The sequence below is a fragment of the Vulpes lagopus genome, chromosome 2, assembly GCF_018345385.1.
Source record: "Vulpes lagopus strain Blue_001 chromosome 2, ASM1834538v1, whole genome shotgun sequence".
NCBI classification, from domain to species: Eukaryota; Metazoa; Chordata; class Mammalia; order Carnivora; family Canidae; genus Vulpes; species Vulpes lagopus.
In genome coordinates, this window is record NC_054825.1 from 135,705,492 (window position 1) to 135,730,911 (window position 25,420).

Genomic DNA, 25,420 nt, shown 5'->3' on the forward strand with positions numbered 1-25,420 from the left:
ACGGCTACCACTACAAGCCCACAGACGTTTGTGGGACCTGCAATCCCCATGGATGGGCTTAATGTGTCCACACCAGGTTCCATTCGCTCACAGGCGTCTGGAGCATTCAACGTTGCAGCTGGACTGAAGGCGACATCCAGCACCCCTTGTGCTCGTCCTCTTGGTCAGATAGCCTCCAATCCATCGCATGGAAGTCCAGCTGCTGCTGTAGGAAGGGCGAGTACTGTCCCAGGATTGGGACATGCTTCTAGTGCCACTTTCCATCCAGGCACCTGGGCCCACCTGCCCAAATCACAGGGGGTACTGTGATGGGAAACACCACCATTCCCCCTGTTGGAGGCGCCAGTGCGCCCACTGCCAATACAAGTCCCCAAGGATCACTGGGAGGAACAAAATCCGGGGAAGGAACCCCCCCAAGCCACAGCACTTCTCCGTGTGGAAACGCCACCACCACAAAGGTCTCTGTGTCAAAGGTCGTGCGTGTTTCCCTCTTACAGAGCACCAGGGCCTTGCCTGGCCACACGACCTCACTTTTAGTTGCAAGAATCAGCACCGAGATCTCAGTGCTTCGATGCACTTCTAGTTCTACCTTCCTGCCAGGCACCCGGGGCCGTCAGGCCTCTCAGAGCCTCAGGGCAGCAGGGATCCAGGGTAGCAGGGCAGCAGAGCAGGGCAGCAGGCCTGCAGGCAGCAGGGAGGCATGGCTGCAGGAATGGCTTGGCCGCAGGGCTGCAGGCTTCCCAGGGCAACAAGGCTGCAGGCCTCTCAGGGCAGCAGGACTGCAGGGCAGCCGGGCAGTAGGGCTGCAGGTCTCCCTGTGAGGCAGGGCTGTAGGGCTGCAGGGCACCAGGGCTGTAGGCCTTGCAGGGCCACCGGGCTTCAGGACAATGGGCGGCAAAGCTTCAAGCCTCCCAGGGCGTCAGGGCTGCAAGGCCTCTCAGAGCATCAGGGCTGCAGGGCTCAGGGTGCAGGGTGGCAGGGCTACAGGCCTCACAGGGCCACCTGGCTGCAGGGCAAAGGGCGGCAATGCTGCAAGCCTCCCAGGGCGTCAGTGCTGCAGAGCAGCAGGGTGGGAGGGCTACAGGGCAGCAGGACAGCAAGGTAGGGGCGGTAGGGCAGCAGGGCGGCACGGACCCGGGTGGCAGGGTGGCAGGGCTTCAAGGCTCCCAGGGCATCACGACTGAGGGGCAGCAGGGATGCAGTGCAGCAGGGAAGCAGTGCTACAGGCCTGGCAGGGCTGCAGGGCTCAGGGTGCAGGGAGGCAAAGCTGCAGGCCTCTCAGGGCTGCAGGGCTGCAGGACTCTCAGAGCCTCAGGGCTGCATGGCAGCAGGGAGGCAGTGCTCCGGCCTCGCAGGGCTTCAGGGCGACAGGCTTCGCAGGGCAGCAGGGCTTTAGGGCAGCAGGGCAGGAGGGCTCCAGGCATCCCAGTGCGGCAGAGCTACAGGCTTCTCAGGGCAAAATGACTGCCGGGCAACAGGGCGGCAGGGATGCAGGGCAGCAGGGCAGCAGTGCTTCAGGCCTCCCAGGGCTCAGGGCTTCAGGGCAGCAGTGCTACAGGCCTCCCAGGGCTGCAGGGCTCAGGGTGCAGGACGGCAGGGCTGCAGGCCTCACAGGGCCGCCTGGCTTCAGGGCATAGGGCGTCAATGCTGCAAGCCTCCCACGGTGTCAGGGCTGCAGTGCAGCAGAGGGTCGAGATGGCACGGAAGCTAGGCGGCACGGTGGCAGGGCTTCAAGCCTCGCAGGGCATCACGACTGCGGGCCAGCAGGGTGGCAGGGATGCAGGGCAGCAGGGCAGCAGTGCTACAGGCCTGGCAGGGCAGCAGGGCTCAGGGTGCAGGGCGTCAGGGCTGCAGGCCTCCCAGGGCGTCAGGGCTGCAGGCCTCGCAGGGCAGCTGGTTGGCATGGCTGCCGGGCAGCAGGGCAGCAGGGCTGCAGGGGAGCAGGGTGGCTTGGCTGCAGGGCAGCAGGGCTGCAGGGCAGGCCCTCGGGGAAGCAGGCCACTCACCGCCTCTGGGCCTTGGGGGGCCCCTGAGCTCGCCTTCCTCGGCTTCCCCAGGGAAGGGTGGCCACGCACACCCTCGGGGGTGAGTGCTCCGGGCCTGGCCTCTGCAGACCCAGGCCGCGCCCCTCCCCCACGCTGGCAGTTGCCAGGCTGGTGCTCAACCGCCTCCGCCCCGCCCCGGGAAGGGGGCCCCGCCCACCTCGGGCTGCTGGTGGGTGCGGCCCCAGGCCCCGCCCACTGCCTGCCCGGGGAGGGCCCCCCGGAGTGGCGGCTCCCGGAGGTGTTCTAGGGACACATCACAATGGCTGGGCGCAGCGCTCAGCGGCTCAGGTGTGCTGCACCTGGAGAGGAGCCAGGCGCCCCGGAGACCCTGTCCCAGGTCCTGCGCTCCGACCTCGCGACCCCCGGCGCACAGCTGGCCCCCAATGGGCAGCCTACTGTGCAGGTTCCTTCGCCCTCCCCGCCGCCGGCCCCTGCCCGGCCGCAGTCGCCCGCTGCTCACTCCTGCCTGGGACACCGCCCATCCTGGCCGCCACCACCCCGCCGTTCCTGCCCCTGCCCCCTGCTCCGGGCGCAGGCCATTCCACCGGGATCGCAGGCCCCTGCCAGCTCGCTGCCACGTGGAGCCCAGGAGGCGGGACCCGCTCCCTCAGGCCGCGTGCCCCCCTCTGGGCCTCCTCCCCGTGGTCAACTGGAGGAACCCTCCGGGTCAACCTGTGCTGGCTGCGCGCAGCTCCCTGGGGTGCGGGCCCTCGAGGACTGTGAGGATCCCTGCTCTGGGGCGCAGGTTCAGGCTCCTGCATTCACGACCTGCACAGGAAGCCAAGGCTGCGGGTCAGGTACCACCCCCTCCCCTCCCCCTTTCCTGCCCACAGGGGATGGAGGAGAAGGTCCCAGAGCACCCCGGAGAACAGACCCAGGCTCTTGGTGGGAGTGGCCGCCCCCAGAGCAGTGGGGGCACACCCTTGACATCTGAGCCCCCGGACACCAGTGGCGTTCTCAGCCTCCACCAAGCCAGCCCTGCAGCTCTGGACCGACGTCTCGGGCCCTCCGGAGAGAGCTCGTGGGACAGCACCCCGATGGCTCCGATGTCCTCCTCTGAAGGCCCTGTTGCCACCTCTTCATGTGGCCCCGTGGGAGATGCCCTCGCGAAGGCCGACAGGGATGCGGCAGTGCTCTGGGGCCCAACCCCATGCCGCCCCTTGCCGCAGGAGACAGGCACAAAGGAGGCGGTGGCTGAAGCCCATCAGCCTGTGCAGAGCACGCGGGGCCCAGCCAGGAAGGACACGCAGGCCGAGAAGCCCTCGGGCATGTCCCCACGGAGCCCTGTGCCACCAGCATCTGCCAGCAGTAGGCAGAACAAGAGGAAAATAGCCCTGCCTCTCTGTCTGCCATTGCCGCCACCACTACCCCTGCTGTGGGATCGAGGGGACTTGCCCCCACCCCCGAAGCTTCCTTGCCTTGCTCTTGACAAGGACCCAGGCACCTTGCCGAACACCGAGTGTCCCAGGAACAAGATCTTGCAGGACAGAGCAAAGATCTTGGCAGACGGCTGGGCCGCTCAGCCTGCCCCTTCCTCCCCGCCACTGGCCTCGCAGACCGCAGGCTCCCCGCCCCTGGCCGCTCACACTGCCCAAGTCCCTGTGCCTCCCACCGACTTGGCTGACCCTTCTGCCGGGCCCCCGATCCTCTCTGTCCCGCCGACTTCCCCAACACAACGTGGTGGTCGGGAACCGGGACATGGAGTTCCTAAATCTCCTCCCCTGGCTGGTCCTGCCCCTTCTCTTCCTCCCCTTACTCCCAGGCCCATTAGGGAAACTCCACTTCCCGGAGGTCCCCTTCCACCAGGCAGGGCTACCACACCCACCTCTGACCGCCCCACACCTTCGAACGCCTCAACCTCCCTCCACCCACCCTCCTGCACAAAGGAATCCCCGACCCCTATGTGTGTAGACCCTCCCCCTCTGTTCCTAACAGCCCCGCTTCCAGGCCACTCCACAGACAGCTCCGTCGTTGGAGTCCAGCCTGGCACGTCTACACCGACTTCTTCTACCATCGCAGCAAAGTCATCTACTTTGACCTCCAAGCCTATTTCCAATCCTGCTGTCGTGGACATGGACACTACGCCTCCTTCCCGGGCTGTGGTCTTCAGCTCGCCCCCACACTCCAGGATGAGCTGTCCTCCGTTTTCCCGGGGCCATTGCAGTATGAAGCAGAGACGCCCTGCGAAAGGTGCAGCGTCCACCAGGCTACCTACGTCCATGGCCCCCGGCCCCACCCCACTTCCTGGTCAACTCTTCAGCCTCCACAACACCCCTCAGCCCACACATGGGACTCTTGCTGGGAGGCAGCAAACAGCTTTTCTTCCCAGTGCTCCTATCGCCACTGGCTTGCCCAACCTGAGTTCTGGGGCCACCACCACTGCAGTAGGCAGCACCTCTGCAAACCCCAACGCTCACCCTGACCCCGATGCCATGGATACCACATCTCCCTCCCGGGCTGTCATCTTCCAGACCCCCCCTGGGTCCCAGAAGAACCGCTTGCCACTTTACCAGGGGCTTCCTGGTTCTGGCAACACACCACCCAGTAGCAGCACTGCCTTGGCCCATGGCTCTACCACTTTACCTCAAAAGTCAGCCATCATACAGACCCCCGTTACGATGCATCCTAAGCCAGGAATCGCCCCTCACTCTGACCCCGATGCCATGGATACCACACCTCCCTCCCGGGCTGTCATCTTTCAGTCCCCCCCTGGGTCCCAGAAGAACCACTTGTCATTTTACAAGGCACTTCCCGGTTCTGGCAACACACCACCCAGTAGCAGCACTGCCTTGGCCCATGGCTCTACCAGTTTCCCTCAAAAGTCAGCCATCATACAGACCCCCGTTACGATGCATCCTAAGGCAGGAATCGCCTCTCAGCCCACAATTGGAGGTCACAATGGGCAACAGCCTAACAATTCCTACCTGAAAGGAAACACAGTTGCCCCAACACAGGCTATCGGCCTGCCCGCTCCTATGACTCAGCCACCCGGAGGGACCACAATGCAGTCGGGGTCTGCGGGCTCTCATTTGGGCACCAGTGTCCACCAGCAGACGGCCTTTGGTAACCAGCCAGGTATTCTCCACTCTCCTCATTCTACCACGACGGGCTGTGGAGGTACCACTGGGATCCCTACCACTGGGAACAGTAGCTCACCAGGTATAGCTACCAGGACAGGCCCACAGACAGTCGTGGGGCCTGCCCTCGCCAGTGGCTTACCAGTCACGGCTACCATGACAGGCCCACAGATGTTTGTGGGGCTTACAGTCCTCAGTGGCTCACCACTCACGGCTGCCACTACAGGCCCTCAGACCTTTGTGGGGCCTGCACTCCCCAGTGGGTCACAACTCCTGGCTACCACGACAGGCCCACAGATGATTGTGGGGCCTGTAGTCCTCAGTGGCTTACCAGTCACGACGACCACTGCAGGCCCACAGACCTTTGTGGGGCCTGCAGTCCCGAGTGGCTCCCCACTCACGGCTACCACTACAGGCCCACCGACCTTTGTGGGGCCTGCAGTCCCCAGTGGCTCAGCAGTCACGGCTAAAACTACAGGCCCACAGACCTTTGTGGGGCCTGCTGTCCCTGCTACCAGTACAGGCCCACAGACCTTTGTGGGGCCTGCAGCCCCAAGTGGCTCACCACTCATGGCTACCAGTACAGGCCCACAGACCTTTGTAGGGCCTCCAGTCCCTGCTACCACTACAGGCCCACAGTCTTTTGTGAGGCCTGCAGTCCCGATTGCTTCACCCCTCACGGATACCACCAGAGACCCAGGCACCCGGGGCCCACCTGCCCAGCATGTAAGTGGTGGGAAGGCAGGGAACAACATCAATCCCGAGACCGGAAGACCTGGATTTCCTGCTTTGTGTCAGCATACTGGGGGCCCACCTGATGCAGACACAGATGAACACATCATCGTGTCTATGATGGCAGCCCTCTGTATCAGCAAGCGCCCTCAGAACCCTGGGGGCCTACCTGTGTCTAAGGCACCTGGTGCTACCGGGAACAGCACTGTACCTACTGCGACTGGCCATCCTAATGCTCCCCCATTGCTACAGAGCACACAGAACCCCTGCAAGCCACAGCACTGATGGTGCAATGGCGGATACCGCCATGCCTTTTAGAGAGAAATCTCTACTCTTGGAACATGTGGACCTGCCCTTAGTCAGGGCACCCCTCAGACTTTGGTGAGCCAGCACTGTGTGTGCAAGTTCTTGGTCCACTGTTCTGTGCTCTGCGCATGGCTAGGGTACCTTCATAGCCTGTCTAGGAGCCGCCACCAACTGGTTCCGTTCTTTTGTCATGAATCTCAACCTCTACGGCACAGATATTCCCCCACATATTCTGTGTCATAGTAAATGGATTTTGCTGTATCAGAGCCTCAATGGGCTCTTATCTTTCCCAGATTACGTAGATATACTTCTACATCTATAAAACTTTGTTCTTACTAACCTGCCTTTGCTCGTGTGTCTTTTTGTCTCGGCAGTAGAGAAAGAATTAACCTATGTGAGTGTGGTGGGTTGAACCAGACTGTGTGCCAAATTCTCTGTGTCTCAGTGACTGGAATGTGGAAGTAGCCACAGGTTCTGGCTGCACACACAGACCCCTGAAATCTGCATTTTGAGTGTAAGGGATGGGAATCCAGGAGGAAGGAAGGTCCAAAGGAGGGAGAGAAGAGGTGACTCGTCCTTGCCTCTACCCTCTGTGCTTCGCTCTCCTCTCCCCCGACTCTGACCTCAATAGAGGTTGAATAACCCTTGGTGAGTGAAAGGAAACCACCCTATGATTTTAGTGTTTTGAAACTATTTAAATGTTTTCTTGGGTGCCTTCTTAGTTTAGACTTAGGCCAATCATTCTTATGTGTTCCCACTTCACCCAGAGAAGACAGATTTGAGCCAGTAATTTTATATTAACTGCTCAGTTAAGAAACTCTGTAGGATATTGGGTTTTTTCCTTCCATGCGGAAAAATGATGTTTGTGCATGTCAGTGACAAAGAAATATCTCCCAAGGACTTGAAAAGGATTGGTGATTAAGAGTTAAACTTTGTATCACTGTGCTTTACCTCTGAAACCAGTAATACATTATATGTTAATTAATTGAATTTAAATAAACACTTACAAAACATTTTTTAAAATAGTGTTAAACTATGGGATCAATATATTTTCTGAAATGGAATATAGAAAGATAGTCATCTAAATGTGAAAGAATGACTCTCAGGTTTGTACATTTTGACTGTAATATGATTATCCAGTGAAGTTATTTTCATAATATATATGAAGTTAGAAGGTGGCACTAAAAACTTAAGAGTTAGTCACCAATAAAAATGTAGAAAAAGTAGTGTACCCAGAGGTAAAATTTGAAAGTGCACATCAAAAGGCTGGCCGGGTAAGAGTTAAATTAATAAGTGGGTTCAGATTTTCTGTCTTTGGCCATGTAGTTTTGGCTATCATAGAATAAGAGATGAGAAGTGACAATCCTAGAACATACAGGCTTTGGGAACTGTATTAAAATTGTAAGATTATTCCATGATTATCTGGCTTATTAAGGACAATCGAGCCAGATCACATCTCAGTAGAATAGATGTTTCTGCTATTAATCATCCTGACATGAGATTAATCCTACAATAGAGAATTAAGACTTGCAGAATTGGGCCTGAAGCTATGACTGAAGACACCATTTGTTCCCTCTGGAGCTAGGAGGGAATTTGGCTTGAACCTCATGACTTTGAAGGTTCTACAGCAGATCTGGTATTGAGTGGTAAACTGTCCCTTGACAGACATGGATAGGCTGGGATCCAGGCCAATAACTGGTCCTATAAGAGGCTCTAGGGTCATCTGAAGTTGTGAGATAGTTTGAAATCTCTTCCATTATCCCTAAGCTTCAGTAAAGCCACATTCAAATGGACTAATCTGGCCTCAGCGGCACTGAGGGAGAACTACAAAAAAGCCCATGCCCCAGATGTGGAGCCAAGCAGGGTAGAGAACAATATCCCCTCCCTAGTGGCCAGATGAGATTATAACCATTGTCACTGGAGAGAGGTAGCCAACCCCAATGGAGTGATGGCACAAGTTTTTCTATTACCTCTGGCTCTGGTGTAGTGGCAGCTGGGTGAAAGGAATTCAGTAGGATTGTTTCTGGGCACACATAAAGAGGACTGTCATGGAATGCAGGAAGGACCTTAAAGATATGTTCATTTCTGTGATTGGGAAGTAGGGTGGGGGGGTCATAGATTTATAAAAGAGAAGTGAAATTTACTTTGAATCACAGACCACTCTCTTGCTCACCGATACATACTCTAGCCGCACAGAACCTCTTCTAAGTTTATTTCCTGGTCTAGAGTGATGATACCTTTCTTTTGACATGGCTTGCTGCTTTATATCTTCCTTGCTCTGACTGGATGCTATCTCCTCATGGAAAATTTCACTGAACTCATAAGCAGATGACCAACTGGACATTATTCTCCATCTTATCATCCAAAAATAGAGGCATAGAATGTTGTAATTTTTTAAATTTTAATTTATCATTACATTCATAACTTGACATTCTATTTTCCTTTTATTTATTTTTTTAAATATTTATTTATTCATGAGAGACACACAGAGAGAGGCAGAGACACAGGCAGAGGGAGAAGCAGGCTCCTCACAGGGAGCCCGATGTGGGACTTGATCGCAGGACCCCAGGATCACACCCTGAGCCAAAGGCAGACACTCAACTTGCTGAGCCACCCAGGTGTCCTGACATTCTATTTTCAAATGTTATTCATGTTTGCTAGTGTAATGTGTCTTTCCCTGAGAACAGAAATTGTAGTCAGCATCCTAAAAAGTTCATGATTCCAAGTCTCAGATCTGAAGGATAGATCCTGGGCTTTGGTAAATTCATCCCAATGACATAATATGGCCTCAGATGTAAAAACACCTTCTCTGGTTCATATGTCTCCACACAACTCATCTTGCTTTTATTTCTTATTTTCACCTTCCATAGAAAAGGCCAAATATTAATCACAATTAACATGGGACAACTCTGTAATAAATATAAATTTCATCCATATTAAATATATTACATATGCAATTAATAGAAATGTGTAGTCAATAGGGTGGCAATCTCTCTTCCATCTGAGAACTATCTTTTAAAAAAGTTTGACATTGTGGCTCCTGAGTGGCTAAGTCTGTTAAGGCCTGCTTTTGGCTCAGGTCATGATACCAGAGTCCTGGGGTTGAGCCTTGCCTTGTGCTCCCTGCTCAGCTGGGAACCTGCTTCTCTCTCTGCCCCTCCCCCTGCTTGTGCTCTCTCTCTCTCTCTCTTCCTCTCACTCTCTCTCTCTCAAATAAATGCAATCTTTTTTTTAAAGTTTGAGATCATAAATCAGATATCACCATTCAATATGAAAGATTGTATACACATAAATGATCACAAATTACTTTCATACCTCTACCACCTTCTTTATCCTCTGGTTATTATAATAATTATTGAGAGCAGTTTGAATATCTTTAATCAAAGGGAGGATCCCTCCATTATGGAAACTATAAGGGTAATATCTATAAGCCTGCTTTTCAAATTTGTGGTTGTTTTTTATTCTCATTTCTTTATCCATAGAAATTAGAATTGATGCATCAGTAGTCATCAACCACACAGGGTAAAAATAAAAACTAAAAGCTGAGAAAATGCAGCATTCCTCACACTGTAATGAAGGAGTCAGTATTTCCAAACCTTATGATGTTATACATCATAAGAGACACCTAAAGTCAGTTGAAGTCAAACCACTGTCTTTCATCCATAGATAATTAAAATGACCCCATGTTTCAAGACATAAGTCAAGGATTTTCAGGAGTACAGTAATCTTTAATGGCTAACCTTCAGGAAATTTTCTTTGCAACCTGGGAAAGGTACTGAAAAGAAGCTTATGGACCAAGAAGAGAATTTAATGGGCTCTTAACCCCTTTCAATTGAGGTACAAGATGTGGGATTAGGAAATGGAGCAACTATGTAAGTCTTTCCATTCTATTTTTCACTCGACTCAGAAAGAGTCCAGCTAGCAAAGCACAGTCACTTGAAATTGTACGTGCATCCTCATTCCTTTAAGTACTGAACTTTCACATTTATGAGAGTCATATAGGTATCTCTAGAAACTAAAATCTCATCTTCCTACCTGTAAACTAGTGTATTACAATAATATCAAAGAGAGTGATTTTTAATGTTATAACAGTATCAAAGTACTATATCGAAATAAATGAACATTTCTGCTGTACTGAGAGAGTACTATAAAATTAAAATGCCAACTTTAAATCGTAAAAGGGTTAATTTCCTGACCCTGACTATGTTTAATTGTTACTAATGTGTGTTATACTAATTAAACATGCCTCCTCAATAATTATATGAAGAAGCTGCAAAGCTTTTAAGACTCCTGCTAATCCAGCACCCTCTGGTTGCTCGTTTCTAATTTGTTCATTTTAACATACCAATTATGCGAATTAGAGCAAATAAACATGTGAAAAATTTCTCTTCTGAGACTCTGACCTCAAAATGTTTTGAATCAGATGGAACAATCCCTGTTCTAGCTTAATTATTCAGTTTCTAGAGTAGATTAAAGGATTAAAAGGCTGATTTATTTAATTATGAATAAGCAGATATAGCTTGACATTTTGAAATGTTTATTGTGAATTCTCGAGCATGAAATGTTGTCCTGCTTCATACAAAGAGGACTAAATAGAAGTAAAGGCACAATGAATTATGATACCAATTTTTAATGAAAACTTGATAAAGAAAATAGAGTAAGATTATTTAGCACATACTGTCTATGGCAAGCATTGGGGACCCCCATAAATATCATAGTACAGATGAGGGGAGCATACTGTGTCATATTGAATCTTTTTAGGCTAAAGAATTTGTAACACATAATCCTTTTATTTTCTGTCGTTTGATAATATCTGTGAGTATATAGCTCTCTGCTTAGATCTAACCCCCTCCTTTTTTTTTCAGGGTTACATTTCCCACTGGGGATGGATTTATTTTAATGTTTATAAAGTAGAATATATCCAGAATTGCTAGATCTCCTCCTTTTCCAGGTCACCTAACAGATAACGATCATCATTTCCACTTAGTGGATGTAATGGTGCACCCTCTAAACAAAAAGGGTGGCATGTTTTTTTCTCCTCTGGACTGATGCACAGTGGAAAATGAAAGATTCCCAGGTTGTAACACTTCCCTTCACTCAATAACTGAGTCAATATTTACAGGAAGCCAATTCAATACCTTTTATTGTGTTTTTTCCCCTTTCTGATTATAAAAATATAGTATAAACAACGGCAGGGTTGGAAACTCCAAAAAGTAATAGTCACATAACTCCACCATCTTAAGGATCCACAATACATATTTTGATATTGCTTCTACTTTCTTTAGCTTCTTTTTGTTATTTTTAAGATGTTTGAGATTATAATATACGTAGTTTCACACCTAGCCAGTTTGCTTCCTCAATACTATAACAGCGCTCTCTGATGCAATGAATAACAGATGAATAACATAAATAACATGATTTTAGGGCACTAAATATGACTATGTGTAAATTTTTGTGAGTTCCTCTAATGTGCAGTGAGATTGTTTCCTTTCTTGTAGTGATATCTAACATTGCTATGGACACTGCTATAGATTAATTTTTGCTAGCAAACAATATATTCTGATATTTTTGAGTGGGGAATATCTTTATATATTTAGTATGGCTATTGACTCTATGGTAAATTTTCAGTAGCTGTCCCTGGGATCATTTTCCTGAAAGCAGACATATATTATTGAATAAAAAGTATCATCAGAGTTCTGTAGGTATCAGTGTGGTTGGCCTACATGAAATATTAGTGACAGTCCTCATGGTTTTCTTCTTGTGGCAGGGGTTCTTTCAGAACATGCTGGTTGGGGTTCCTAAATTTCTCTCCTCAATCATAAATGCTTATTTATGTCTTTGTTCTTGTAAATCACCCAGATTGAATTTCAAAACATATACTGAGCACTCAGAATATATCTTTTCCTCTTCTTCACCTGTATTTTCTAGTAATATATATTATGTTCCATAGCATTAAAAAAATAAATTCCTCTTGAAGGATTGTTATAGTGAAGCATGCATATCTACAGTGATAACTAATTTAATAATAGTAATAGTTGAAGTAAGCTGAAGAGTGGCCCTCAAATATATCTGTATCCTGTCCTAATCCTGGGAACCTGGGAATGCCACTCGTTTTGACAAAAGAAACTGCAGATCTGATTGGACTAAAAATCCTCAGATAAGAAGGTTATCCTGAATTATCCTTAAGACTAGATATCTAGAATGTTGTAATTGTCCTTACATTATCCTTATAGGAGAGTCGGAGTATGAGAAGAAGGTGATGTGGGGATGGAGTCAGAGACTGAATAGTATTCTTTTTATTATTATCATTTATTCATGAGAGACACAGAGAGAAAGAGAGAGAGAGAGAGGCAGAGACACAGGCAGAGGGAGGAGCAGGCTCCATTCAGGGAGCCTGATGTGGGACTCGATCCCACAACTCCAGGATCACACCCTGAGATGAAGGCAGGCACTAAACCTCTGAGCTCCCAGGGATCCTTGAGTGGTATTTTTATAAATGGAAGACTATAAATGGCCATAAGCCAAGGAATATATGTGGTAGTGGAACCCTACCGACACCTTGGTTTTACCTAATGAAACCAATTCTGGACTTTTGACCACCACTATGAGAGAATATATTGGTGTTATTTTAAGTCACCAAGTTTGTGGCAATTTGATGAGCAATAGGAAAGTAATACAGTAGTTATCTATGTTTATGGTAGAAAATCTGGTAAAGAAGTAAAGAAAGGAATAGAAATAAACCCTAAATAAATCATAGTTAACATGGTGGTGTATTTTCTTCTATATGTATCCCCATCAATATATAGATCCAGTTCTATACACAAACACAAAATACAAATGTGCACACAGAATCTTATATTCTAGGGCCACCTGGTTGGCTGAGTCAATAGAGCATGTGACTCTTGATCTCAGACTTGTAAGCTTCAGTGTCACACTGGGTGTAAAGATTACATAAAAATAAAATCTTTAGGAGAAAAAAGAATCATGTATTTTGTTGATTATCTTGTACTTTCCTCATATAATAAAGTAATTTTATGATTTCCAAAAATTATTTTATTACTTAATATTACATCTGTTTATATAGCAGAATTAATTTAACCAATTCCTTATTTTAGGCCAAAAGCTGTTTTTAAAAAATTTCTATATTAAATATATATCTATATTTACATATCATATATTATTTTTATCTCCATATTAAATATTGAAATAAACACCATCAGAAATCTTGTCCACATCTGATTATTTGCTGAGGTTAATTGCTAGAAGTATAGCTACTAGTTCAAAGGTTATGTATATTTTTAATATATGTGATACAAATTTTTCCTTCAAAAAGGTTTTTTTCAATTTACATGTTGTCAAGCAGTGTATTAGACTATCTATATTTGCCAACCATTCTACTTGTTTCACATTTCAATATGTCACTTTGAAAGGAAAAGTGGTTTATTACTACTGTTATTTTTAAAGCATTTTTGCTAGAGAGGTTGAACATTTCTTTCATCATTATTGGTAATCTGTACTTTTTATTTTTTTTATTTATTTTTTTAAGATTTTATTTATTTATTCATGAGAGACACACAGAGGGAGAGAGAGAGAGAGAGAGAGAGAGAGGGAGAGAGGCAGAGACACAAGTAGAGGGAGAAGCAGGCTCCATGCAGGGAGCCCGATTTGGAACTTGATCCGGGGGCTCCAGGATCAGGCCCTTGGTTAAAGGCGGTGCTAAACCTCTGAGCCACCCGGCCTGCCCTAGTCTATACTTTTTAAATGTAAATTTCCATTCATAAGCTATGCCTGTTTTACCATTGAGGTATTTTTTATTGTTTTGTAAAAGTGTTTTGATCATTGCAATAATAATAATTTCATGCAGTATTTGTTGTATGATTATTTACAATATACTCTCCCTTTTATTTATTTGCCATGATTTTGAATGTATGCTCCTTGGTTTTATACCTTAAAACCCTAATGTAAGGAAGATGTTCACTTTTTTTGTATTTCAGATTATAACTTTTCTGTAAAAGAATCATTTCAATGATTTCTTAAAATTATTGAAAATGTGAGAAATTGATAATTTTTTTTCATTTATTTGATTCTCTTATTTCTCAAGAAACATGGTGACATCTTCCTCTTCCTTTCCTTCCCTTCTTCAACATACAATTTTAAAGATATTGATGGGCTCAAGAAAGGCAGGCATCTGCTATGACATGGGGAGTATGAAGTGGAAGCTCCAGGGACCCAAGCAGAATACCCGAATCCAAGAAGAATGTGAAGGACAAATGCATAAAAGGACATTCCAGAGCAGGGTGGCAGAGCCTAACGTGGGTAAGGAGGCTACCTATGAAAGGGCAACCTGCTATAGTCAGGCAGAGTGCCATTGGGATAAGGAGGAGGAAAGTAATTGTGTATGTTAGCTGTCTACCATGGGATGTTGAAACCCAGGCTGGGTAAAGAAGGATTTTGAGGGAAGGATATGCCTGTGGGGCATCAGAGTACAGGTGAGGTAAGGAGGATAATGGTAATGGCCAGATACAGAGTGTTAGAACCCTGGTTGGGTGAAGAGGGATCTGCAGGGGTGGGGATCTGCAGGGGTGGCAGCAGCAATGGGCGATTTGTTGATACAGGGAGACTATCACATCAGTAAATTAAGGGTGATGGGAGTCAGTTATATCATTATTGGAGAAGAGAGCTACAAATATAGAATAGGAGAAACTAGTATAAATTCTGCAGTGGTGGATTGCTTGGAGGTGTCAGTATGTGCTCATTGTTTGCAGATAAAATAGATGATAGATAGATATCTATTTGTAACTTCTTAAATAAAATAGATAGATGATAGATGATAGATAGATAGATAGATAGATAGATAGATAGATAGATGATAGATAGATAGATAATAGTGATGTGTGTGAATATACATCTAAAAATCTCTACAGTCCTTTCCACAAAGAGAAAAAAACTGAGAACAGCAATAACCTAATGGTAAGGAAGGCACTTAGGGAACCTGGACCTACCAGAGATGCATAACTTGAACATAATATGAGGAAACACCAGACACTCCCAAATTAAGGGATATTCTACAAAATAAGTGTTCTATAATTTTCAGAAGTGTCAAGATATGAAATACAAAGAAAGAATGAGGTGATATTCTAGGTTGAAGATAAATAAAGAGATGTATAGTAAGTAAATGCAACATATAATACTGAATGGGAGTCTTCTGCCAATTGAAAAAATTTGGGGTTCAAAGGTCAGATCATATTAATATATTAACATTAATTTTCTGTCTTAGTTTATTTTCAAGACATACAGTCATATAATCAGAAAATAACAATTTTATATTTTCCTTTTAAATTTTTTCATGTCCTAGTCTACTAGCTAGAGCTTTTACAAACTTTTTTTCTTTAGTCATGAAAATTAAAGGCATTTTTATATTACTTATGACTTTAATGTGACTATCTCTGATGTTTCCAGCTGTGAAAATAATACTGGGTGTTGGTTTCATACTAAGAATGTACCTTCCTATATCTAGGGTAATATTTTTCTAATATTGATATCAGACCAATTGTTTTCTGTATCTGTTGAGATTGATATATAATTTCTCACTTTGACCTATATGATGTGATTAGGCATTAGCATATTTACTTACAGTAAATAAAATAATAAATCTTAACTTGGCTGAAATTTACTAATAGTTGAATATACTGTTGAATTATATTTACCAATATTTTCTTAGAATTTTCCACCTGTATGCAAAAAAAAAATCTGTATTTTTTATTATGCTTTTTACCCAATATTTTAGTTTGAGACAATGCTAAAAAAATAAGATTTACAAAATTGCATAGTTTTCTATGTACTAAAACAACAACTGAGGGCAGCCTGGGTGGCTCAGCTGTTTAGCGCTGCCTTTGGCCTAGGGTGTGATCCTGGAGACTCGGGATTGAGTCCCATGTTGGGCTCCCTGCATGGAGCCTGCTTTCTCCCTCTACCTGTGTCTGTGCCTCTCTCTCTATCTCTCTCTCTGTCTCTCATGAATAAATAAATAAAATCTTTAAAAAACAACTGATATATCTTTCAATTATAGCCTTATCTGCCAAATTATTATAGTTTCATATTTAATAATAATTTTTGAATGCTTTAGATTAAGGGCCAGCAAACTTTTTCTGTAAAGACCATATAGTAAAAGGCTGTATGGCTTTGCAGGCCAAACAGCCTCTGTGACAACTACTCATCTCTGCTCTTGGAGCACAAAAGGAGCCATAGACAATTCATAAATGAATGAGCATGGCTATGTTCCAGTAATACCTTATTTACCATAACAGATGTTGGGCTGAAATTGGCCCTCAGACTAGAGTTTGCCAACCCCTGCTTTATTTTAGATATTCTTTTTGTAACTTCTTAAATAAAATTAAAAATTTTAAATTTTTACTTTTTTTTCTTTAATTTTTAAATCATATGGAGAAATTTATTTTCCTCTGAGTGTAATTTTGGAAATCTCTCATAAATTTTGATATGTAAAGTTCTTACTGCTGACATTTTACTACATATTATATAATTTACATCTATATTTTCTCTTGGTCTAAGAGTTATTTAGAAAAATTATCAGTTTAACTTTTAAATGTTAGAAAATAAAAAACATTTTGAAAATAGGGACATGCCTAAGAATAAACAGGATTTAGTGGCATTTTAGGACTGACAGTGGCACATCCTGTTCAATGCACATGTGACAGGCTCAGGGATTTAACTCATTGCCAGAGCTAGAGCTAGCTATTTGGATACATAGTGGCCAAAAAGAATTACACTGTAAATGTTATTAATTACCTATAAAAGTACTAAATGAGGTCAATGAGATGATCACAGAGAATAGTTTTCTTTTAAGAAATTGTCTCTAGGACACCTGGGTGGCTCAGCGGTTACGCACCTGCCTTCAGCACAGGGCATGATCCTGGGTACCCGGGATTAAGTCCCACATTGGGCTCCCTGTGTGGAGCCTGCTTCTCCCTCTGCCTGTGTCTCTGCCTCTCTCTCTCTCTCTCTCTGTGTGTCTCTCATGAATGAATAAAATCTTAAAAAAAAAAAAGAATAATTCTCTGAAAGAATATGCAAGGAAATACTCCTAGAAATAGTTATAATCCTGCAAAACTCAGAAGACAGTCAAGTTAATGAGTATTGTTCATTTTATTTTGCTATTATTTTCTTCTTCTTCTTCTTCTTTTTTTTTTTTTTTTTTTTTAATTTATGATAGGCACACAGTGAGAGAGAGAGGCAGAGACCATGCACCGGGAGCCCGACGTGGGACTCGATCCCGGGTCTTCAGGATCGTGCCCTGGGCCAAAGGGAGGCACTAAACCGCTGCGCCACCCAGGGATCCCTGAGCCGATATTATTTTCTTCTTATAGTCAGAAAATGTATCCGCTGCATTTGCAACACTTTGCAAGGTTTTGGATTCCTCCATTTAGCTTAATACATAACCAATTCTTTGCAAGTGTTTTGAGTGTTGGGAAAGAAAGGCTAATCTCTGTAGGATACTGATTTATTTATTAATTTATTTTTTTTGTATTATTGATATCTCCAAGATGATACAAACTGTATTTGTCTTCCATTAGTACTGTATTCCTTTCAACTTCTTTTGGATTTCTCCCAACTGAATATTTTGACTATTTTACATATTTTATGTTGGTTATTTTTATGCAAGGGGCACAAGTTTATATATTTTCTCTGAATATTGTGCCCTTCATCCATAATACAGTATTGTAGGTGCATTTAAATGTTTGACATTGAATTCTACCTTGCCTGGCATTAATGTTGCTATCTCTAGACTTTCTTTTTATTTCAATGAATGCTTTATATCTTTGCCCATCTTTTGCTTTTAACTTTTGTGAATAATTTTTAACACTGTCTAATCTTATTTTCCTTTTATATGGTGCAGTTTTTAATCTTTTCTTTTATTAAGAGATGTTGATGTGAGTTTTCCCCTATTATTAAACTTATTTCCCTATTATTAAACTATTTGGCCATTTTAGTCAAGATCTGAGAAGTGAAATAGACTCTAGCACTCTAGCATGTGTGAACATGTTACCTTGAAGTTAATTGATACTCTCTTTTTCTAACATAATCTAATGCAAGTTTTATGGACTTCATTTTTTTTTTTTTTAACTTCTAACTAGAATCTACTAGAATCTCCTAGACAAAAATTTCACATTGGTTTTTGATGAATCACTCACAGCAAGGTTTAACATACAGAAGTGTAACGGCTAGTTGTTACTGAATCAAGTTTATATTTTATGTTATCTTTAACATGTTCTTTAGAGAGAAAATTAATAAACAGGGATGGGGTAGAAGTAAGAGCACTGAATATCTTAAAAATTTTACCCCAAATCTTGAAAATGCTGGCCTTCATCAGGTATACTCCATCAATTTGCATATAGTTCCTGCTACCAAGAGTGTGCAATGGGACAAGACAGAAGATCAGATGTGTGAAGGAAAGCAAATGGTTCTTTATGACATAGTTTAAAAATATGAATCGTCATGACCCCAGGAAACATTAGGATAGAAAAGAGAAGATAAATCCAATTTTTTTCTTCTCATTCAAATCAAACTTAAAGGGAATTATTGGCTTCCCCTCCAATCCCCCCTTCCCTCTGCTGTGATATATGTTTTTATTTAATTACTTCCTATGACAATGATCCAGACTCAGCCACCCTCCAGGGATTGCCTATCTGATTGGAAATTCACAAAGCAATTCCTGAGAAGGTTAGCTGTTATGTTTTATGGATAAGAACTAAGCTGGCTTCCGGTTTACAACCACATCACAAACTCTATGGCCACATCAATGATTTAGCAGCACTACTCTCAAATTCTCTGCTAGCTGAATTTACGGGGACTGAGGTTGTTCTGCTTCTGCCAGACCCTATTCCTCTAACTGTTTTGAACGTGAAGATGTCTAGCTCCCACATTACAATCCCAAGAGACTGTTTTTTTCCTAACTATGTACCTAATTCTTATAGGAGCTCAAAGTATTAAAAAAAATTGTGAGCAGAAAGAGAGTAATTCTAATGCTGTAGCCACAATTCAAAATAGAGAAAATTTGAAGGTTGTCAATTTACTATGTTCTTTTATGACTTTTTGCTATCAGGCTATTTGATCATAAAAAAAAAAAAAAAAAAAAACAAGTTCCCAGATGCATCAACTGAATGTCACTAAGACAACTATCTCAAAGTACTATAGCACTGCAGAGCTCTGGAATTCCTGAAGAGATAGGCATTCAACAAAGGAATTACATTAGGAAGGCAGCAAGCTATAAAGGTCTTTTTCCCTTTTGGAAAGGTCATTATAGTAAACGTTACCTCCTTTATGAGAGGAAGATGCAATTAAAAGAAAGATTCCTAGACCAACACTGCAATCCTATTGCCATCATTAGCTCCTCCAGTCTGAAGGTCTAGTGGGGGGTGGGGGGATAATCCACAAGTCCAATATATGTTGTACATAAACAGTAATGCAATAGCAGTATCAAATTTTTTTTGTCAGGCAATTAAACTTTATGCCAAACTAATTCAATTTTGCTGTTGTTTTATTAAGTCTTATGGAAAAAAAAAGAAATCTGTTCTCTCTGGTAAATCGTAAGTTTCACAACACATTTCTTAATACAAGCTCCTTGTTCTGCTATTTTGAAATATTAAATATCCAGCAACGAATTTCTGGGGTCATAAATCTACAGTGATAAAATTAATCCTATTGCTGAAGACAAATAAATATTTTATTGCAGTTTTATGAGCTTTTCTTCCCTCTTCACTTGCAAGTGGATGTTGTTTAGTGGTTTGAAGATATTTTGCTTCTGTGAAATGTATTAGAAACAATATAGCAGTAATAGAATTCATACCTACAAAACTATTGTGCACTCTTAAAATTGAAACTCAGGCACAATGTTCCCCCCAAATTTATAAAGAAAAGTTTATCAATTAAACATATCCAGTCATTATAGTCAATTCAATTTATATCCTGAAATCTTTTGCATTTCATGTGTGGGCAGTAATTCTACTATGTGACACTTTTTCTGTTTTTATTTGGAAAATATTTGAGTTGTAGGGAGGGGAGAAAGTTCAACAAACCCAGTACTCACCAAATGTAGTTCTTTTAATTTTCCAGATTGCACAAATCCTGGAAGTTACATGAAAGCTTTATATGGAAAATTGAGTATAAGCAAGAATTGCAAGAATTAGAATGGAAATCTCAGGTGTAAAGTGGCCCTCTGACATCTTTACCTACTTTCATAAAACCTTTCACAAAAACCTAGACATTTAGTATGGAAAAAAATCAAGTAGTTTATTTCCTCCCATATACAAGAATAGGAAACAGGTTTAGAGATGGTAGATTACCTACCTTGAAAATATTTTATGCCAGAATGAAAACCAGATGTGAGTAATCTGACTGCCAATCCCTTAAATTTTGTAGCTTTTTTTTTTTTTACAATAATGCATTCATTGCTATAAACTTTTTACAAAAATTTGTGCAAATTTGAATTAGGCAAAAATCCACAGGAGTGTTATCTAATTAGTTCTCCAATCTAATCTGTTCATCATGCACTTTGACCTTTCTACAACACAATCTTCTTCGGGGTATGGCTTACTACTTTCTTAGGTTCACACCCTTTCACTCCAGATATATTCTCTTCTTGAACTAATCCACATCTCCCCCAGGCTCAAATTGTGCAGAGAGGGAGACATAAGTAGAAATAAGACTATTCAAAAACACTTTCATTTTTTGCAGGAGATAATATGTATATGCCAACTTCACTTTACATCCTAGCAAATTGCAAAGAATACCAAAATAATTTGCAAAGCACCATATAGATGGAAAATATGGAATATAATAATAATAAATAGATGGAAAAAAGTGACTAGGGTAGAGAACTTTCACTCCCATCCAAGAAAAAATAACAGGGATCTGATTAACTTTTCCTATGTGAAACACATGAACAATAAAAGCAAATAAAATATACGAAACAAAGGTTTTTGAGATCCTGGATATCAGGTAATGAAGGGAAGTGATCCTTTATGATAATAAACATGTAAGGTGAGCCCTAAAATTTCCACAGCCTACTGATGTGAGGAATTGTCCAGATTGTAATGTATCGGGGGAAACCCAGGCAAAACTCAGGAAATTCCTTGAGTTGAAAAGTTGGTGTTGAGAGTCTGGGGAAGATGGTTAAAGTTCCTAGGAAACAGTATCAGAGAGGAGAGAAGTGCTCAGAAAGAGACCTCCTTAAGAAACAATTTTTAACAACCAGATACACTGCCACCCAGCTCAACACTGTATCGTCTAGCCTTTTTTTTTTTTTTACAGCTAGGTATGGCTATATGGCTGCTTTGGCTGATGAGATGTAAGGAAATGCTGTATGTAGAACTTAACAGAGAAAGAAGACCTTCCCTACTGGCTAGAAATTGAGTGTGATAGTTCAAGTTTTAACAGTCTTCTCGGATAATGAAGCCAATGTGCAAAACCACAGGCATCTGAACCTTCGTGCCTTTCACCCATAGTAATAACCTACAGAGATATCCACTGTCCTATTTGGGGCTCAGCCACTTGTCTACACAGGTTCCCAAGGTCATATAACTCCATTTCATATATATGGTCTATTCACATTTGAGAGCTCTCTTACCTTCCTTACTTGTACTTTTGGGCACTTTGGAGAGTATTCTGTTGTTTCTGCAACATAGTGTTAGGGTATGGGAAATTTGATGGAGAGGCCAGAAGGCCTTGAGAAAACAGACATTTTTATTCTTGTAACATGCTGCCTGTAGGATCTACCTGAGCATTGAGACATAAACCAGCTTGGAGGTTTTCTATACACACCCCCACTCCATTCTACAATCAGCCCAAGAATGTGGTTGTTGGGATCTACCACTGTTGAGTTCTTTTCTATCTCTCCTTTTTCTTAGCAGTCAGCAAGAATGTTTTGCTCTTACTAAAGTATTATCTAAAATACTTTGTCTAGGTTGTGAGCCCTTTCTATTTCAACAAGGATCCAGGTTTTTTTAAAGTCATAAGTTAGGAAGAGAAAACCCATTTGACCTCAGTTTCTATTGTCCCATCCTTGATTCACTGAGCAGAGAAAAAAATTGGCTAAGTTAAAAAAAAAAAGTTGGAAATTCGGGAGAAACTAATCAGTGAAGACATGAAAATATTGTCCTCCCATGCTAGATTTAATGAACTTCAAGCTTTTCTCTTATTTTTTTTTAACTCATGGGTACTCTGATCTGGAAAACGGATGATTAACAATTTGGGCACTTTCTCATTCTATCTTTTTAGAAAATATTCTCTTGTTTTCTAATAAGTAAAAATAGTTTATAATGAGTTCTTAATTCTTTTACAGTGAAAAGTTGCCTTTTTTTGCTCTGGTGGTGCCAAGTTTCAGACATACTAAAAAAAAATGCAACAGGAAGCAATCAAATAGGGAATGACAATGCTCAACTGAAGCCCATGCAAACAGGGCAAAACCACAGCATTTTATAAATGCATGAAAGATGAACATGGCATGTCAGAGATGTTTGGGACTCTGGACTCTTCACCCAGGAATGGAAAATGTGAAAAGAGCTAAGGAAAAACAGGTTGTACAAATCATGACTTTAAAAGAAAACATGAAAGTAAAGTAATTCATTCCTTTATTCTTTGTTCTCTTCTAAATTACATTTAGTTTTTACAGAAAAAAATGAACCAAGTGAGTTTTTTACCAGCATCCACCCTCTTCTTACACCACTGTCCCACAGTCATAAAAAGATCATATGACTTGCTGAGTAATTCTAAAGTAATAGAATAATATTTTGAAATGTTACTTGGCATGTCTTTGTGTTTCAAGTTTCCTTGTGTTCATTGCCCTCCCTATTCCCAATGGTTGGGCCATAGTGACAGTTGTCCATATGCCCTAAGGGTAGGCAGGAATAAACAACATTTGTTTTGGTTATTGAAAACTTGTTGAGAAATCAATGTATTGAAAATAAAAACATTTGTGATTTTTACACTCATGATATTTGAGAGTGAATCATTGTGGGTTTAAGGCCCAGAGCCTGTAGGCTTAACACAGCTCTTATTTAAAAACAGAACAAAACTGAAAAATAGTAGGGAAGATACAGGTTGGTGATATGAGAGCATCATAAAGCAAAGAGAGAGAGAAACGTTTCCTAGATTATAGCAACGAGCTTGGAGAGGACACTGAAAATAGGGCTAGAAATTCAGAGACTGGCTTGGGTCTCTATTCTCTGTCTATGCCCATATTTAGTACCTGCCAACACTGTGGGTGAAACCTCAATTAAGGATGGAAATAGGGAACCCCGGGTGGCTCAGCGGTTTAGCACCACCTTCAGCCCAGGGCAGGATCCTGGAGACCCGGATAGAGTCCTGCATGGTCCTTAAAGTCCTAATTGATCAACTTGGTTGATCAATTCAGGGATCCCTGAATGGAGCCTTCTTCTCCTTCTGCCTGTGTCTCAGCCTCTCTCTCTCTCTCTCTCTCTTTCTCTGTCTCTCACAAATAAATAAATAAAATCTTTTTTTTAAAAAGGATGGAAATAAGAAAGCAGAAAAGGTATGTCTCAATTTCCAAATGGAACTCTTAGAAGAGATCGTCTCCCAATGTAAAGTGATCACAATAGATTACAAATGATGATTTTTGCTTTGTTATAGTAAAACTTTTTGGAAAGTAATCTGAGATTTTTTTTAAAAAGTATTTAAATATAAGGATGCTATAAGTAGTGATAACATCTATACAAAATAATACCAGGTCAGAAGTACTTCTAGAATACTGATGTCAGGAACTTTGTAGATCCTCTCCCCAGTAAATAAAAATAATGTGAAAAGATAAAAAAGTAATTTAAGTTCTCCGGAAGTTGTCCTAAGGTCATGCAACAAATGGAGGAACATTAATACAAGAAAATCTAAATCTCGGTAAGAACAAAATGTCAGTATATTTGAGCCATGACTTGCTCTCGTTGCCTCCCCAGGTAAGAGGGATGGAAGCTCTACTCTAAGCATGTGAAGCTAAGAGGATGGGGTTTTCTTACTACAGTTCCAAGTCTAGCATTATGGTGTCTCCCCAGGAGGGGCAGGCTACCAGTATTTCTCATACCTGCCTCTCGCAGTTCCATGTTGCAGAAACTCTATTCCTGCCAAAAATGGCACAGAAGTTGATATCCTTCCCCCCACCCCCCATTCCCTTGTCATAGGAAAGTTCTTTACCAGACATAGGAGGCTAGGAATACTGGGTCCTAATCATCCTTGCCCCACTTCACCTCTATAGCAAAGGTTCCATGTCAGGAAAAGATAGCCAAGAAAACCACAGGCTTTCTTTGCTTAGAATTCTGTTCATAGAACATTCGTTCTGTAAGTGAAACAGGTTTTTGTCCTTACCCCAACTCTGGAACATTAGCATTCATGTTCTTCCCAGGGGGAACAAAAAAGGCTAGAAGAACAAAAACCTCCATATCTCTCCATAAAAGGGCACACTGCATATGAAACCGAGTATGGAGAAGTTCAAGTTTACAGGCACTGTGGAAATGATGGAGATTCTGGCAGTGAGCAGTTAGTTAGAGAGCTTGTAGCTCTGTGATAGCAATAAGAGAAAGGACAAAACAGCGAGACAGTTAACAGAAAAAAACTGAGGAAACAAGTGGCTAGGAAGACCTCTTCTGGGATTGAGGGAAGCCTTAAGGTTTGGCCTTAAGTTTGTAGATATTCCTACAAACAGGAGTCAGACTGTTTCTGTTCAGGTGGAATTGGGTCAGACTTCAGAGTCATTTATTTATCAGGGTGTTGCCAAAAACAATAGAGCAATCAGAAATTAGCATAAGCTAACTGCTGGGTCTGATACCAATACAGGCAGACAGAGCCAGCAGCTAAAGGTGGAATTGGTGGAAAGAAACAGTCAAAGTAAAAGCTTCATCAACCCAGGTAGGTGGGAGAAGTCAGAATAACTGTGTATATGCCCACAGCTGTGCTCTCTGAGGAGCAACATCAGAAGTTGCTCATTTTGGGAAAAGTAGTTTTCACTGAACTGGGTTCAGGCATGTACCTACAAAAATAAACAAGTAGACTACCAACAAAAATGACAGCCCTGAAGGTTGAGTGACAGTATCAGAGGTTCTATAATATATTAATAAAATATCCAGTTTTGAACCAAAAAATTACAAATTATGAGACAAGCAAATAAAGAAGAAGGCATAACCCATATTCAAGATTTAAAAGCAGCAACAGAAACTGCCATTAAAAGAGCCCAATGTTGTA

At 43.0% G+C, this 25,420-nt stretch overlaps 1 protein-coding gene across 1 annotated transcript; it reads left to right on the top strand.

Annotated features, from left to right (window-relative positions):
* Positions 1–2,304: 2,304 nt before the first annotated feature.
* Positions 2,305–6,139, top strand: LOC121478311 (nuclear pore-associated protein 1-like). The gene is made up of 2 exons (XM_041733265.1): positions 2,305–2,790; positions 2,879–6,139. Exons 1-2 carry the CDS (start codon positions 2,305–2,307, stop codon positions 6,137–6,139), a joined length of 3,747 nt encoding a protein of 1,248 aa, XP_041589199.1.
* Positions 6,140–25,420: the final 19,281 nt, after the last annotated feature.

Coding starts and splice junctions, on each gene's coding strand:
- LOC121478311 (XM_041733265.1), top strand. CDS start 2,305: ATGGCTGGGCGCAGCGCTCAGCGGCTCAGGTGTGCTGCACCTGGAGAG. Junction 2,791..2,878: donor ATCCCTGCTCTGGGGCGCAG/GTTCAGGCTCCT, acceptor TCCTGCCCACAG/GGGATGGAGGAGAAGGTCCC.